Source organism: Epargyreus clarus, unplaced genomic scaffold, assembly GCF_041222505.1.
Source record: "Epargyreus clarus isolate Ecla_fem2 unplaced genomic scaffold, WU_Ecla_fem_2.2 ptg000012l, whole genome shotgun sequence".
NCBI lineage: Eukaryota > Metazoa > Arthropoda > Insecta > Lepidoptera > Hesperiidae > Epargyreus > Epargyreus clarus.
The window spans coordinates 5,244,219-5,262,584 of record NW_027332220.1 but is presented as its reverse complement, the minus strand read 5'-3'; the positions used below and the strand labels follow the sequence as shown (position 1 = coordinate 5,262,584).

The 18,366-nt window shown below is 33.4% G+C and overlaps 1 protein-coding gene across 1 annotated transcript; it reads right to left on the bottom strand.

Moving 5' to 3' along the window:
* Positions 1-7,030: 7,030 nt before the first annotated feature.
* LOC140746192 (apyrase-like) lies at positions 7,031-17,407 on the bottom strand. The gene is made up of 11 exons (XM_073078238.1): positions 17,264-17,407; positions 13,766-13,988; positions 12,907-13,104; positions 12,172-12,302; positions 11,508-11,631; positions 11,013-11,139; positions 10,399-10,556; positions 9,226-9,307; positions 8,782-8,934; positions 8,004-8,158; positions 7,031-7,559 (listed from the first exon to the last, which is right to left on the bottom strand). Exons 1-11 carry the CDS (start codon positions 17,383-17,385, stop codon positions 7,434-7,436), a joined length of 1,599 nt encoding a protein of 532 aa, XP_072934339.1. The 5' UTR covers positions 17,386-17,407; the 3' UTR covers positions 7,031-7,433.
* Positions 17,408-18,366: the final 959 nt, after the last annotated feature.

Genomic DNA, 18,366 nt, shown 5'->3' with positions numbered 1-18,366 from the left:
ACCTTGCAAGAACGCACGGAACATTTACCTAGCCTTAAAATAATACTTCATTATGATTACTGAAAAATATTGCAACTATCATTATCAAAGTATCTTAGTATTTAGTTCTGTAAACACATAATCGAACGTATTCGTAATATAAGGAAAATACTTCATACACAACCTGACCCGCGGTTCCACACGTACACCCATATGTAAAGATTACAAGATTTAAAAACTTACTTTAATCTTTATATTTCAATTAAAGCTCTGTTTCATATTTTCAATATTTTGGACCACCGAAATTTAAAAATGAAATTTACCCACATCACGTTTTCAAATGCCCACATGTTTCTTCACGGTTCGGTTTGCATGACTGCTTTTGCACGGATGTGCAAGATGAAGATAGAATTTACTCCCGAAGTTATTCCCTAAGCACAATGACATTGAGTTTTTTACAAAAGATGCAAAGAAAACTCTTTTTCAAAGCCAACGATTCATTGGCTACTCCTTTGGTGTTACAAATGTGCTTATGGCTAAAATAAACTAGTCAGCAAGTTTAAAAACGTCAAAAAGAGAGATGAAGTTAAATATGAGAGGTAGCTCTTTCGATTAAGAATTACGTATAGAAAGATGTATCTTAAGGATTTTAATTTAAAAAAATGCAATATTTGTCGAACTCGAATGAGCTATAATTTTATTAGCTTTACTCCTATTTTCTCGGTTTTGAATGTGTTGACTAGGCTAAATAAAGACAATAAAATCATAATTAGACGACAAATATTTTATACTACAGACCTTTACTTATGCGGATCTAATTATTGTTCAATTAAATCATGAAGGTAAAACCGATTTGTCTGTTCTTACTATTCGCATATGTGTACATATATTGGTGAATAACCTCTTCATTAAAAGGTTCTTGGCAGCTGCGACCTCTTTTTTGATTATTTTCCTCAATACTTATTGTCATGGTCGATGGACTCTACATCTTTCTTTTTGGTTTGCTATCTACTTATCCTCAACTTGCAGAGGATATTGTTCAATTGAACAAACACGGTTAAAAGCAGCTGTTTTTAAAAATAAAATTGTGTGGTCTAAAGTAACTTCAGTTCTACATGTCCCTTTTTCGTAGGTTTGTTATTTTTGATGAAACATATTATTCTTTTTATTTCGAAGATGTTTTGACGCCGCTCCTTCTCCATAACCTTGTGAAGTGCTGGTAGAATATTGACGTTCAAAAATTCTGCAAAGGCTGAATAAGATATTTTTGGTTCTATTTAAATTTTGTTGGTATCTAACTTTCTTTCATACCACATATAGGTACAACACAGCTATGTCGTGAAGCAGATTATAAAAGACTAAAAATAGGAGTTAAATCCAAAGTAGAATTAGTTATAATGCTTCAAATATCCAAATCCAAACGCACTCTTTAAATCAACATAAAGGAGAACCTATCTCTTTGAGAAAGAATAAATTCATCAAACTATGCTTTCGACATCAATGCTTTCAGTTTTATTACTTTATTTGAACCATTAAATTAAAGTAAATTTAAGTAATTTAATTTTAATCACTTATTTAAGAAGTTAAATATATTTATGACAATTATTAATTTGCAGTTATTTTTATTATTATTACTAAGTAAAATATTGAGTACAAAGTGTTTACCTTTTTTCTTTTATAAACGTTAATAATTATAAAAGAAGGAATATAATTACTAATAAATGTACAATAAATCATACAAGTAGCACATAAACACATCAATTATCACAATAAATTAAGGACCTTTTCCGTATAATTTCATTCGGGTAAAGTTTTAACGCAGTATGTTACAAAGATAATAAACATTTTTAAATTTCAAAGGCTTGCAGGTAAAAAATCAACACAAAAGGTCATAAAAATAAGTACAAAGATAACTAAAGGCTTTAAATACAAAGGCCGACCGACAACTGCAATTATTACCTTAAACTGTACATTTGTATCCATAATACTGAAGACAAAATTTCTACATATAATAAGAAAGTTTCTGTTGTCTGTCCATCAAATATTTTTGCAAAAAAAGAACTAAGAATAAGTACCTAACAATCGAGAATTTATTATCACCTTTAGAATGGTTGTCCATCTCTTTGTCTGTTTGTTTGATATCGCATCAAATCAAAGGTACTAAATTGAATTAAATAATTTAACAAAGTTAACATATTCCATATTATCTTGATTTACATTTTGGGTTGGTTTTATTTAAACCGATCGACTTTATCAAAATGATTACAATTCAAAAGTATGTTTACTTTTTTTTTGTTTTTTATAATATAAGAGTAGCAGACGAGCATGCAGTCCACCTGATGGTAAGTGGCTACCGCCGCCCATGGACATCTGTAATCAACCTCAGATAGGATTAGATATTCCTACCTGCGGTCGGCCACAGATGCGCCGCTACCCCTGAGGACTAAGCTGGAACGCCTCGGAAAAGTCTGTCTCCCTTACCCACCCTTCAAACCGGAACACAGCAGCGCCTAACACTGCTGTTATTAGGTAGAAATAAGTGTGGCGGTGGTGCCGCCGGAGTCGAACCACAAAGGGTTCTACCACCTTCAAAACCTTTCTAACATTACATGACCGAATGTTGCGGCGAATTGCCGATTACAGTCGTCCTCCGTGAGCTCGATAGATGGCGTTGTAAAATTTCCGTTATATTCTGAATCTATGCGAACAGAGTAACAGGCACAGCTGGTGCTTAATTAATTATTATTAATTAACAGTATTGCAATAGGTTTATTACGATTTGGAATGTACAAGCTCAAGGATGGAGGCAATGCAATAACAAAGCAGTGCATTCGACATGGCACGTAATATATTGGAAACATGTTATTCTATTAACTGTTAGTTCTCAAACTTACTTCTTTTATCGCCTACTTGAATTTTTAACGTCCCCAGACATGAGGAAGTAATAATAGTAATAATACATATTTCGACAAAAAGTTGGCGAAAAAGCAAATCCTCTCTTTCTTCTGGCCATAGACCCTATAATCATCTATCGTTCACAAGAGAGCGATTTATACACGTTGAGAAAAACTGTCATAAATATTGAATCAACTAATTATTGTGGGTCATTAGAAAAAAGTAGTTCTCATCTATTTGTTTAAAGATGCCTTGTAACAGAACTCTTCGTGGTCTGGCTCTACTTTTGCATTATCTGCAGTGTTTAACTCTACTGTACTCGATAAGAGTCTTACCCAAAACATTCAAACTTAGTCGTCAGGGAAAACAACACCTTTATAGCCACATTTATGCAGGAATACAAACATATTTAGCGTTGATTACAGATTTCCATGGCTACTATTTACTATGAAGTGAACTGTATTTTCTCTTATAAAACTTGTATTAAATTTAAAAATCTGAGATTGACCAGCATTTCCCTAAGATACGCAAAATCATGAAACGAAATTCACGCACATAATATAATTACCAAGAAATCGTATGCATGGAGAATTCCTTAAATTTTTCTTTAATTAAAACAGGAGAACAATGTATTTCTAACACAAACGAGGCATTTTCAAAAATTAGACTCGGTTATGGAATTCAAAAATATTGGCGTGTAATGCCAAAATTTACGTAACAATGGCTACCATAGTTATTGCAAAATTTCCACTCCACTTCAAGATTTCCTCATACAAAATTATGTATGTATTAGAAATTAATTGGTTGAGCGGTGAAGGAAAACTTTGTTTGGAAATCTGTGTAATCTAAAATAATTGGTCAAGTGTGCCTCGAACTCGCACACGAAGGGTTCTGTACCACAATATGTTTTTTTATTTTTAGTACTTCCTATCATAGTAGCTATAGAAGTGAATGCATTGCGAAAATTTGAACTGTCAACCTTTTACAGTTTAATTCATTTCTTGGATGGTGACCCCCTTTACTTTTAAGATTATTTATTTTCGGTATTTTTTATTATAGTAGCTACATTATATATAATATTATGTTCTGTGAAAAATTGAAATGTTTATCTATTACGGATCCAGAGATAGAGCCCTGTGAAAGACGGACAGATAACGGAGGCTTAGTACTAGGGTTCCGTTGTACTTTAGGTATGGAACCCTAAAGAGTTCTCAAAGGTGTGAGAACTACTAACTCATCCTTGGCCAACGCATATGGCCTTAACCCCTCTCATTCGTAGGAGACACGTGCCCAGTAATAGAACAATAACGGGTTGACGATTTATAAAAAGACTTGATAACATTTTAGATTACTACTATAGCCTTAAATACCTTCACGGTTGGCCCTATTACTGGAACTATTTCAAGGTATAATCAGTTTTTGCGTGGTCAATTATGTATGTATTTTTAACCGACCTTGTGGTTTAGAAAGCTTCATTTATGAATACAACCTACTTAATTTGCTTATGATTGTAAATGTAGTGTATTTACATTTTAATTACACTTGTTGTTACTGTACTGCAGAGGGTAAGGTTTTTCAAATATATATTGTATATATTAATATCTCATTCTTTGGCACGCTCTACAGCCAGAACGTCTTGGCGGATTTTACCACCACAGGTGTCGCTGGATTCATCTGAATTGTGGGAGTGACATGGGCATTTTGAAGTAGTCTGGTTTTTAGTTTTTATAATGATTATGTTATTTCACCATGTTTTTGATATACTTACATTTGATATACTTAAGAGTTGACAATTTCTAGGAGGCTCTTCTTAGCTTTTTACTGGTTCTAATAAGACCACTAATTAGAAGAAAAAGTTTTGCCCATTACAGTACGCACAGTCGAACATCCTCACCAAATTAAAGCTTAAAGAAAGTGTATTTCCGTGAATAATCTTCGAAGGGCTGATAGATAGATGAAGCACGTATGTATCTCCGCCTTACGGTCCTACCATAGCAAGAAAATCTTTGTCAGTATTTGCCAATAAATCTTGCCTAGTAAATGAACACCTTCAGCATTACTTTTTCCACCAAATGAATGTAAATAGTGATTTTGTTAATAGTTTAAATTCTTTCCAAAAACACTTCCCTGTAGTCAGCATGCGACGTCATCATCTGATCATCATAAAACATTATTACATTACCTAAATTACATAAGTATTCCACGCAAATCAGTCAGTTATTAATTGGCTAATATGTTAATCATCATTAACCCATTACTGTCCCACAGCTGGGCCATAGTCCACCGCGCTGGCCAAGTGCGTATTGGTAGACTTCACATACATTTGAGATTTTTTTTATAGATCTCTCAGGTATGCAGGTTTCCTCACGATGTTTTTCGTTCACCGTTTAGCAAGTGATAATTAATTTCTAATACGCACATAACTTTGCAAAATCAGAGGTGCGCGCGTGGGATTTGAACCTCGGACCCCTCGATCGAGAGGCCGAATCTCTTAACCATTAGGCTATCATTGCTTTTTATGTTATAATATGTTAATGTAAGTATTTATATAGCAAGTTAGCAAAACTTGTAGTAAAATATGATTGCATTTCAAAGCTCGTTTAATACTGCAGCAAACAGCATTGGGAATTCAAAATAATGTGTGCATAAAAGCGCTAAGTTCTTTGCAATTTCCCGGAAAGTTTAAACCAATTTGTAGTTAGAGCCAAACGCAACGGCGGCGTGCAAATGAATAATTTATTGCGGGTCAACTTTGTACAGGCTATTGAGAATTTTCACCGTTTTTACTATTTTATACTACTAATGTAATACTTTCAGCTGGTCAATTTTTCAATTGTAAATTTTGATTTCTTTAACAAATTTGGCTGGAGGTCTTCGACCTGTGCTTTTCCGAAGGTGTATTAGAATTTAGTTTCGGTTAGTTAGAAAATATATTATCAAAGGTGTGTGAAGTCCGCTAGGTACTCCGCACTTCTAGAATAGAGCTATGGTAACCCCTGCCTGCCGTAAGAGGCGACTAAAAGGGGAAATCCGGGGTTGCGGGCAGCAAGAATATGCAAATAATTATAGGGAATAGGGCAAAGAAGACTATGGACCCATGTCCAGCAGTAGGATATCGTCAAAGGTTGTTTTTTTTAGAAAAAATAGAGAATATTAATAAGTAATGTAAGCGATGTAAGCATGGTAGGGCATCACTACTCAAATCTACGCTTCCTAAAGCTATCTGTTAGTCATTGACAAATTTAAACTGAAAGGGAATAATTAACTGAGTAACATAGAAGATACATTCGGATCAAAGTGACCCGAATTCGGCAATTCGCACAATAGCTTCTATTGTGAAGTTACTCGCATTATCTGTAACCACAAAGAGATTGTGTTGTTAGGTAGGCTTATTGTTTCAAAAAGAGTTTAATGCAAGTTAAAATTTAACATTTATCTTTCAAAGTTTACTTTTTTGGAAATGTTGTTGTACAGGGTTCCTTGGGACGTTTTACTTTATCGTTTAGGTAATAGCTATTCACTATTAAATTCAAATACGCACATAATGTGCAAAGTCGGAGGTGCCTGGGATTCGAACGCAAAATTCTACAAATGATCCTGGATTTATGAAGACTCCACTACTGATCTCCAGTCCCCTCAGAAGATAAGATTATGTAAGGGGGAGTAATTAAGTTGATATATTAATAATGATCATGTAGTTGATCACGATATTGACACAGATGATGGAATTCATGGTGGAGATCATGACAACATACATGGCCATTAATATGTTGTTGATGTTGATTACAGTGATGACGTTAATTAAGACGATGATAATAGCGGGAATGGTAATGATGGGAATAGTCATCTCCTGAAAACTTATCACTTTGTTTCTTTTTTAGTAATATCAGCAGAAATTATTTTTCTTTACTTTGCAATTTTTCATACAAAAATGAGACTTTATATAAAAAGTAGGCAATACCAAATAATTACAATTATCATTTTGTTATTAATTTAATAATTGACCTATTATATTATTTTACAGATTAATATACTTACCTATAATATGCTTAATTTATTTGCATACTTAATCATCAATATAATTTTTGAATGATGATGTTGACATTTAAATTAATTGTAATTAATGTATGTATTTGTATAATGTTTAATAATTTAATCTAAATAATTAAAATTTCAAACCATTTAATTTAATGTAGGTTGTATAGTTAATTTAATTTGGTTTAATTTAATTTTATATAATGTAATTTCATTTCATTTAATTCAATTTGCATGCTTGAAAAGGCTGAATAAGAGACTATTAATATTATATGTAACAACTTTTCTCACTGTTCAAAGCAAATAAATTATCTTTATCTTTAATATCTTTATCTATCATATCATATCTATCATATCTGTATCTTAAAAAAAAATATTGCCTTAAATATTCTTCAGTCCAACCTAATTATTTATTTATCTATATTTCGAAAACTTTACAAAGTCCTTCAAGATTCTTCATATAGAAAATAACGCCTATTGTAAAATTACGTCCAGACAAGTAATCTATATTAATTTCTAATAATTTAATGAGTTATAGTAATTCTTCCATCTGGTACAATATGTAAGGGAGTGTGTTGCTTAATATACAACAAGAGAGCATCTTGATCACTGTCCAATACTCGAAGGTTTCTTCTTTGTGTCGGTAATACCTGAAAATTACCAAAATAAGAGTGCTTGCGTGAGAGAATCCTTGCCCCTGTTATTGAAATAATTAATCAATCCAATGATTGCCTATCAAAGATCATCAATTATCAATTTTGACTACTGCAAATTATTATTCGATCTTTGGTAGGCAAAGTTGGATAGATTGGTTTTTTATAACGGGCATTGCGTAATCTGACTTGACTTTTCAAGCTAAGAGTCTACTAAAAATCGTGACTCTCTTACAAATTCTTCTGCAAGTTCCTCCCTTTGTAATATTAAATGTGTAATTTTGCCTCATAATAGCAGTATTTCAGATATACTGCATGCTCGTTTTGGACGTGAATGTCATTTGAAACCAATTTCTTAAATTTCAATTGAACACTTAAGTGCCTTTAAATTACAATGAAGAGCATCTACTTATTAACTAGAATTATGTAATCATTCAATACCTCATAGCCATCTCCACCGTTCGCCAAATAAGCTGGTGCTGTGATCTGGTAGTACTTTTCTAAATCCAAAGTGGATCTCGAGGCGCCATCCCCTATGTACACTGACACCACTCGCTGACCCTCAGGCTGGGATACATTATACAATACGCGAAGACCTAGAGACAGAAAATTAAGTGATGAGGTGAAGTTCATTGCTAATCTCGTATGTACAAAATTCTCCTGTCACAATGTTAGTTACCGTACTCCTCCGTACCGGCTTTACCGATTTTCACCAAATTTTATATGCATATTCAGTAGGTCTGAAAATCGGCCATTATCTATTTTTATACCCCTAAGTGATAAGGGATGTTCACCCTTAACATTTTTTTATTTACATGGCAGCACAACGTTTGCCGGGTCAGCTAGTAATTTGTAAATTTACATTTAGATACGGGCATTTACACTTTAAATGACCAAGTCCAGAAGCTATTGCGCTTCAGAATGAGGTGCTAGGACCCTTTGTAGTTTGGCTCTAGAGGCACCACCGCCACCCCTATTTCTAATTTATAACAACATCAGTGTTCAGCTCTCCTGTGTTCCGGTTTGAGGAGACATACTTAGTCCTCAGAGGTAGCGGCGCATCAGCGGCCGACCTCAGATAGGATTTCGTATCCTATCTGGGGTTGATTACAGATGTCTATGGGCGGCAGTAGCCATTTATCATCAGGTGGACTGCATGCACGTTTACCATTTCAATATTGTATTTAAACAATCTATTCAAAAATAATTTTCTCCTTACCAGAAACTTGCAGCAACCAGGGTGCATCAAACGGTGATGTAGCGTCGCTCACACTCATTTCCAGGGCGTCAAGTACATATTTACCTTTTATTTCAAAGGTTTCAAGGAAATCTCTGTACGGGAACAGTTCAATTAGGGAACCTTGATTAATACCTGGAATTCAATAAATTAGGATATAAAAATGCTTAAAATTATGTTGAACTTTGCCGTCAACATAAATAGTAGTAAATATGATTTGAACAAATTGACAACAACAACGAACAAAGATCGAAGTTAGAGAAATAAGGATCGAGGATCGATTAAATTATTGAGGATTAAGGATTAATGATATATCAATAAAATAGAATTCTTAATGGTGCTAATTTTAGTGTGGAATCAAATAAAGAATAATATGAAAGTGGTTAAGAATTTTTGAAATCTATATAACAATTTGTTTAAACTTACTTCCTTTAAGTAGAGACGTTCTTATATTACTACGTTGCAATAATGATATACAATCATACTCAGTTTTTACAGTTGATTTAACCTGAAATATATAGCATAAAGAAATATTGAATAATAATGCATATAGAGAAATGAATGTTTGTCTCTACGTCCCTTATAGAATCGTCAACTTGCATTTGATTATGTAATGATGTTTAGCAAAGTTGTAGTGCATGAGCACAGGATGGTTTCTGAATTGGTACGACCAATTTTCGACAGATGGCGCCATTGTCATTCCAATGAAGGTACAATTTTACAGTTAATGTTTGTCATGTTATCTTTTTAAAACGCGGGCGAAGCCGCGATCACTACGAGTATTATATATTGTCTGTGAATCAATCACAATTAATTGTTCTATCTTAGTACATAAATTATCATTAAAATCATAATGGGAGATGTTTGTAATTTTAAATTGTACGTGTATTATTTATTTCAATTTCATGCCAAAGGTGACAATTTTATTGTTTTCCATTTTTTTTAATCTCTGATATTTAATGTAGTTTCTAACATATAGAATATTAAAAAATAACTATTTTGGTGACCCTTCTGAATATAATTCAAAAAGATTGTATAAATAAAATCTATCTTAAAAAAAAACTTCTCGCTACACTTTTTCCTATTCGATGACTCATGATTGACACAGTTACATATTGTTATTGTACGAATAAACATTAAATGTAGCAATAACTTGCCTTGACACTTAAACACCACAAAAAATACAACGCCAATTCTCCCTTTTTATAGATACGACACGTGCCTGTGAGGCTTTAAAGACCTCGTAACGTACTGATTATGCAATATCGCTTCTGGGTATAATCCATTTTATTTTGTCATTAAATATTGAGTATTTTTTGTATGTGTCTCCATCATACACACACATTAATTAAACGTATGTTGAAGAGCCTCAAAGAATAAATATGATATTGTAACACTCTCTGAATAACCCGTAAGAGATATTTTAGAACCCTTAGTGGACTGAAACTGTTGATCTTAAAAAATGTAAATAAATATCCAAAATCAGGGCCAATACATTAAATATGACCTAATGTTAAATGGGTGGTACTGCCGCCCATGGGAATCGATAATCAATCGATACCACCTTCAAAAGTTACATTAGTGTCATTTACAACTTACATATGCGTTAATAGCATCAGTGAGTAGATCTCCAAGACCACATTCCCCATAAGCGCAATCTTTGTGACGTAGTGTGACCATATTGAACCCGATGGACTTTGTTTCTGATTCGTGCACTAACTTAGCATACGGCGCCAACTTTTCTTTGGTTTCCTCATCTGTAAGTTAATGTCACTTATTATTAAGATTATTTTTTATCATGTTACAAAATGGTATACATTATTATTAGAATTTCAGAAATAAGAAAAGTAAGTCACTGAAAAAGTAGGAAAAATCAGTGTTCGAAACGGTAGCAAGTACTTTTTTATGTATATAATAAATAAATATCGTTATAATTATTGTTGTCAGTCAGTTGTCCCTTGTCACTGTAACGTTTTTCCTATATTAAATTAACATAGTTGTATAATTTATTTCAATTAATATTTTACCCTTGAAAATAATTTGTAGATATAGATTAAAAGGATTTGATTATGATATTATATCTTATACTGTCAAACTAAATTAAATATTATTTTATAATTGAAGCTTATATTAAATTAATAGTTTTTATTTTTTACTTAATTCGAGAAAAAATAAACAACATCAAACAAGGAAAAAATATATATATTCTTTACCTTCTGGCACAGATCTATTTAGGACTATTGGTCCACCTTCCCATTTCACAATATTTCCAAGATAGTCGAAATAAACTGTAAGATTTCCTAGAATTTTAGTGAATGCCGACGCTTGGACTATTACAACCTGGAAAAAATTATAAATTAGAAAAATATTATTAATATTATAATTTTTAGTATTTTATAATTTTTCATTATATAAAAAAATATTTTTTTTTTTATAAATAAAATGCAACTAGCGAACATTATGATAAATGGATAGATACTATTAGTTGCTCCCATGCAGATTTATAATCAACCCCTGGTTAGACTAAAGTTCTTTCTGCCCCCAACGACTTACTTTGTCCCAGAATCCAATCATAAAGGTTTACTAATTTGAATAATAACTCTTTGAACTCTAGGTCGCCTCCTATGACATGGTAACAACTAGTAACAATAATCGGATTAAAGCGAGAATATAATAATAAAATAATATACTCGTATGATTAAACTAACCTCATGTTTACTATCTCCAAGGGTTCTAACTTTGGTGAAATAGGGGATGGAGAACCTCTCGTCTCTATGCGAATGACCCCCTACTATAATATCGATATGTTCGCCGTACTCCCGCGCAATTTGCCTGAAAAAAAATAAATGCGTTTCATATAAATATTTGTTTTAAACTGTAAACGATAGTAAGTTTAAATTTTCACGAAATATGTGTTATTATGGTAGATGATAATTTTGATTTTTTTAAAAGAAGGATTTCCCCGTCAGACTAAGTGATCATACATGGGAAGCGGTCTTACTCTAACAGATTCAATTCGGATTACCTATAATATGCAAGGTGTTAAGAAAACGTAATTCAGAAATAATAGCAGCGCCATCTATTGACGAATTGCAGAAAGTCGTCACAGTAAATTAAAGCTACTGCAAGGTATACAAGATAGATTTTTATTATATTTAATGTTTTTTTTTTTTAATTTTGCTCTATTATGGGAGGACTAAATACAAAATAAGACCTATACTGACTAACGAAAAAACGTATTTTAAAACGTTGGTTTCAGATTCCAGAACCATGAAGCCCATGAGTTCAATGACATAAATGGGACTTAACATTTTTATAATTGATTTCTTAAGGAAATTTAGGATAAAAACTTGTATGCATAATTTGTCTTACATATCAACGTCATAGCCACAGTGAGAGAGAAGTATAATGACGTCGATGCCCATTTCGTAAAGATTCTTAGCTTCAAGTGCCGCAGCCTCAAATGGATCCGTGAACACCACTTTACCAACTGGTGCTAGTATCTGAAACAATATATTATTATTATTAACCCTCTGGTCTTTTACATAATGGGAACAGTGTGGGTAACACATTTGCCAGATTAATAAAATAATTCCTACACCTTTGGCAACAAAAGTTTTCTCTCAATTTAAGGCTGTGTACCAAAAAGGTAAATACGGGTCTCTATTACTAAACGTTCTTACGAAAATTAAATATAATTTTAAAATAAACGAAGGCACACGTACAAGAAACTGTTTTTCAGTTTATCCATTGTAACATAATATGTAAATTTTAATAATTCAGTACATAAATATTTTCACACATATAATAAGTAGAGTTAATCGGCTTAAAAGCGAACATATCTTAAAAAACGACTTAACTTATTTGGACCATAGAGGGATCAATAGAGGGACAATAGGGGACAATCTCTAAAGGGAAAATAGAGTAACTTACAAGAAGTTACGTATAGTCCTCGCCAAAATACTAGTCCGCTCTGAAGTTGTTGCGAGCAGGTGTAGTCATACAATTTGCTATGGCGACGCGTTTCATTACTATATTCAGAGCGGACTAGCAGTTTTACGCGGACTACCTTATTTTAAACAAAATTTTACACTAAGTATACCATACCTCAGTTGTCGTGGTAGTTACACCAATGATGCCAATTTTTCTGCCCATTTTCTCTATTATAATGTAGGGGGTATACAACCCTTCAAGAGAAGGTTCATCACTCGAATCCATATTCGCTGCAATGGCTGGTGCGTTCAGGGACTTAAGGTATGGAGCCAAGCCTTCGGGGCCATCATCGAAGTCGTGGTTTCCTATGGCCTGAAATGTTCATATCAAAAAAAAATCAAGACATAAATAAATAAACTCACATTCCCAACCTAGGATTCCCTGTATCACCTAGACCCATAACAGATATCTTAATTCATCATTCAGATATCTGTCTGGCCGGGGATCGATCCCGGAACCCTTTGCGCATCAAACCAGTATGGTGACCGCTCCGCCACGCAGGTTGTAGATGAATTAAGTAAAGTTAAAATAGAGACTCTTAATATCCTCATTTGAGAAGTGAAAGGAGGCACTTACGTCAGGTATAGATGGAAAAATCTATAATTGGTAGACTTCACACACCTTTGAGAACTTTTTTAAGAACTCTCAAGTGAGCAAGTTTGCTCACGATGTTTCCTTCATTGTTACAAGAAATGATAATAATTTCTAATATGCACATAACTTTCATAAATACCGGAACCGCGGACCTCTTGACTGAGAGGCCGAGTTTCAACCACTACTTACTTAACATTTTAAAATTATAAATAAGTATAGTTAAAAAAACTAAAAAACACGCTTTTATCATAAAATCAACTAAAAAGTAGAAAATAATTTTCAATCTAGGAATCAATTAAGGAACAGTAAATAGTATAATTGTGAAAAAAGCGTGGCGTGCTCCATTTATCAGTTTTTGAAAAGCGCATTACTAACTTACATGAGCATCGTGTGGCAGAAGATTCATGAACTCCTGCGTAATATTCCACTTAAGCAGCGTGTACCAACTGGTGCCCTGGAAGCTGTCTCCAGCGTTCAGGAGCAAACTGATCGGCTTCTCTCTCTTCAGCTCCTTGATGGCGTATGCTAAACGAGCGAAGCCTCCGAAGCAGTTGCTGTCATTGCTGTGGCAGATTGGAGTCTCTAGGGATGTCTCCTCGAATCTGTGAAAGATTATCTAAACATTAGGGATGGAACACTCGAGTGACTATGAGTTCATGAGCTTATGTTCGAGTCAATAGTGGTCGTCGATCATTGCATTTGCTCGTCTGCATCCTACTAATTATCATAGGTCTAATTTCAGAGAAAACCCTAAACAATTGGCCTAAACGCCAGACCAAAATATGTAAAACTAATCCTTTGGCATTATAAGTTTACCAATACTTGGTCATCTCTTGGTCTCATCCTAAGAGGAGACCGGTGCCCAACAGTGGAACATTAATGGGCTGACGACGACACAATAAAGAAAATATCTCACTTTCTTTAATTAATGCATCAATTTATTATTTACTTGCAAAATTATCTATGTAAAATTAATAGACCTTGTAGGGCTGTAAGTATGGAACTTGACCCTAATTGATTATACATTTTTGGGCCTTCGATAAACACCAATCATTCGTCCTTATTATTGAAACAAGTTTAATTTTGAAGAAGGTCAGATAACTCCAATGTTTTAATTTTAACTATTTTAGGAAAAGCAAACTTATAAGACGCAGTGGCGGACTAAGATAGTTGGAGGCCCGGGTAAATCCTTACACTGTGGCCCGGGGCGGAAAGGTGAACGGAGGCCCCCAGTGTAAAAAGTTCGCCTGTGATTCGGTGACATTTTTTTTCGTTGACTGATATAAATTTAGCAACTGTGTTTGGAGGCCCCCCAGCGGAGGCCCGGGGCGGGCCGCCCATTCCGACCCCCTAAGCCGCTACAGAGTTTGAGTAATTTTGTATAATAAGGCTTTAATTTTGAAGCCTACCTAGGTAAGCTACTCATGTATGTATATGTATGTAGCTACTCCTCTAGACAACCTCTTGACAAATTAAATTGATTATTTTCCAAGAATGAAGGTATAATCGAATTACTACCTATATTGCTATAAGGGCAGTGTTAAGCGCTGCTGTGTTCCGTTTTGAAGGATGTGGTAAGGGAGACATACTTTTCCGAGGCGTTCCAGCTTAGTCCTCAGGGCAGCGGGGCATCTGTGGCCAACCTCAGGTAGGAATATCTAATCCTATCTGGGGTTGATTACAGATGTCCATGAGCGGCAGTAGCCACTTACCATCAGGTGGACTGCATGCTCGTCTGCTATTCCTATGTTATAAAAAAAAAGGGGGTGGAGAGGTGGCAGCTCTCCTCTCTAGAGATTCAAAAATCGTCTTACACGGATTCATACACATGTCTACCATTTATCGTCACAAAGTTGGCCCTCCTAGAAACTCCTGCCTATGTCCTTTATTTCATTATCGACCAATTCCTCTCTCGAAGCGAGAAAGTTTAGGTCATAGTCCACCGCAATGGCCGAGTGCGAATTGGTAGACATCACACACCTTTAAGAACATTTTATTTAAATGTTATTGATTCCTATGTTAATGATTAATGAATTAATAAAGAGTGCCAAATATTATTTATTTTTCGAAGAGTTCGTTACATTCATAAAAATCACTTACAAAATATTTCTATTCACGCAACATGTTTATTAATTGGCAGAACGAATTGCAGTAGGTAAAAGTAATAAAATGTAACGTAACACATTTTATAGGTTCAATTTATAGGTAAGTTATGAACGGGCATGTTAGAGATATTGGTTTTTCATTTATTAGGGTTCCGTACTCAAGGGTGAGAACGGAAACCTATTACTAAGCGTCCGCTGTCTCCCCGTCTGTCCGTCTGTCACACGGCACTATTGCTTAAACCGTAATAGAAACACTTATTTAATTTAACAAAAAAACCGGCGTTTTCGGCGTTTTTGTTTTATCTAATGAAGCGAAGGTAGACAATTCAAATTTTCAAAACGCATTTACTTCTATACCTGATAAGATAACAAATATTAAAAATAAAACATGAAATTTGGTGGTACGGAACCCTACGTGTGCAAGTTCGATTCGTACTTAGCCAATTATATAAATAAGACCAACAAACACTTATCTAGCGAATCTATGCACACTAATTTCCCCCAATCAACTAATGACTTGACACTTCAATTATGGTATTACCACTATCTACTGTTGCCACCGTTACTGTTAATGAGAAAATCTTTTAAAAACCGATTAAAAACCTATTAGTTAACGCTTTCTACAATCATAACCCTATACATTGGGATTCCCTATCGCCCGATATTAATAATCAATCCATCCAAATTATCTAACCGAAAATCAAATGTGACAATGACTATGTATGAAGAAATTGTCAAATGACGGTACTCTATAGTTTACTAAACTTACTTTAATTTTTTTTTTTTAATTTTGCCTCTCAATCGGGGCCTCAATTTTCAAATCTCAGGCATTTCTAACACCTATATAGTACCTAGTACGTATTAGAAATAAATTACGTCATATAATCATATTTCACACATTACCTATTACATATAATCATAACTTTTATGTATATAATACTTTTATGTATATATTTTATGTTTTATGTATGTATTGAAGGTGGTAGAACCCTTTGTGGTTCGACTCCGGCGGCACCACCGCCACACCTATTTCTACCTAATAACAGCAGTGTTAAGCGCTGTTGTGTTCCGGTTTGAAGGGTGTGGTAAGGGAGACAGACTTTTCAGAGGTGTTCCAGCTTAGTCCTCAGGGGTAGTGGCGCATCTGTAGCCGACCTCAGGTAGGAGTATCTAATCCTATCTGGGGTTCATTACAGATGTCCATGGGCGGCAGTAGCCACTTACCATGGTGGACTACGTGATCTTCTGCTACTCTTATATTATAAAAAAAAAAATATAAAAAGAAATAAAGGACTGTATAGTCTACCAAAATGCACTTGGACAACGCGGTGAGCTATGGCCAAAACCCCTATTTGAGGAGACATGTGCCCAAGAGTAGAGCAAGGCATAGGCACGTGCGAGTGAGTAAGATCTTGTGCAATTGAACTCATTTACTTTAAACAATGTAATTATACCTTATGGTATAAACAATGGTTATACCATAAACCAATAATAATAAATATATGGTATAAACCTTATGGTTAAACAATGTAATTATACCATAAGGTATAATTACATTGTTTAAAGTAAATGAGTTCACACTTATGTGTATCAAGTCAATAATTATAAAAGAATTTGTTATGGTTTCTACGAATACTCCGGATAATAGCATTAAGACAAAAATATTGAATGTATTCCGCAAATTTATTTTAAATTGTTGACTTTATAGACACCTAAACAAACAAGATGGTAGGTCACTGTACGATAGTAAAAAAAATATAAAATGTACTTACCTCGCGTGAAAATCATTGTAATGTATCAAATTCAATTGATACAACCCTTCATTTGGCAACGCGAAATTATGAACATAATTTATTGTCAATTTTAAAATAAAAGTAAAAAATATTATTTTCATTTTCGCCGCACTTTCCCGACGTTTAAATAACACAGCACTCAAAATGAAATTAACAATTCGAGGTTGCTTCAACGCTTAATGGAGTACGTACTGAGAGGAACCATATGCATCGATGTCTTATATGTTTAGCAATTATTGTACTATTAGTGAATTATTTGATATACGTGTTAGGGGAACTAAGTAAATAATAGTTTCGCTTTGAAACATTTTAACTAAGATGAATGTACCATTCATAATATAATTTCGATAGGTGGAATGTTGAATGTTAAATTTAATTCGTATTTCTTAATCTTCTTTTTTATTTTTAAAATGTTTACTATAGGTAAGGTATCTCAATTTATGTTGCTTTTTATGTTATGATATTCCTTCTATGATGTTTAAGGTATGTAAATAATATTAGAGTTGTTAAGAGTTATTCTAGATCTTATTAGAAACTAGAGATGTACCTACTCAATGTACCTAGTATTAATTGTACTATGCAAAAAGTATTACATGTATATTTATTACTTACTAAATAAATATTTTATAGTTTACTTTTTTTTATGTAATGTAGAAAAATCTTATTAACTCTGAAATAATTATTATATGCAATTAATAAATATTTTAGTGTTTTTTCTTTTTATAAAATAGATATTAATAAAAATATTCGTAGTTTAAAACCTTAACGTGTAATTAAAAATTATATTTTACTTTTACTTACATCTTTGTACAAATTGTATCAATTTTTTTAAATGAAATTATTTTAACCGAAATTTTCACCGAATAAGTCAAAAATCATAGTGTTAATGATTTAAGTAAATAATGTGTAATTGTTGGTAACGTAAGGTATGCATAAGCAATAACCATTTGACTTGTATTACTTTGAATAAGCCCTCAATTAGGTTTATTATTAATTATTAACCGGTTGTTTTAAATATCGTTTCTCTAAGTTGGACCCACTTATAAGTAGGTGCCACTTTTTTACGAAATTTAAACTAACAT

Excerpts from the sequence above, each read along its gene's own strand:
- LOC140746192 (XM_073078238.1), bottom strand. The coding sequence starts at position 17,385 with ATGAAAATAATATTTTTTACTTTTATTTTAAAATTGACAATAAATTAT. Across the intron at positions 11,140-11,507 it reads TTGGAGATAGTAAACATGAG|GTTGTAATAGTCCAAGCGTC; the intron begins GTTAGTTTAATC and ends AATTTTTTCCAG. Across the intron at positions 9,308-10,398 it reads CTGATGCTATTAACGCATAT|GTTAAATCAACTGTAAAAAC; the intron begins GTAAGTTGTAAA and ends TATATATTTCAG.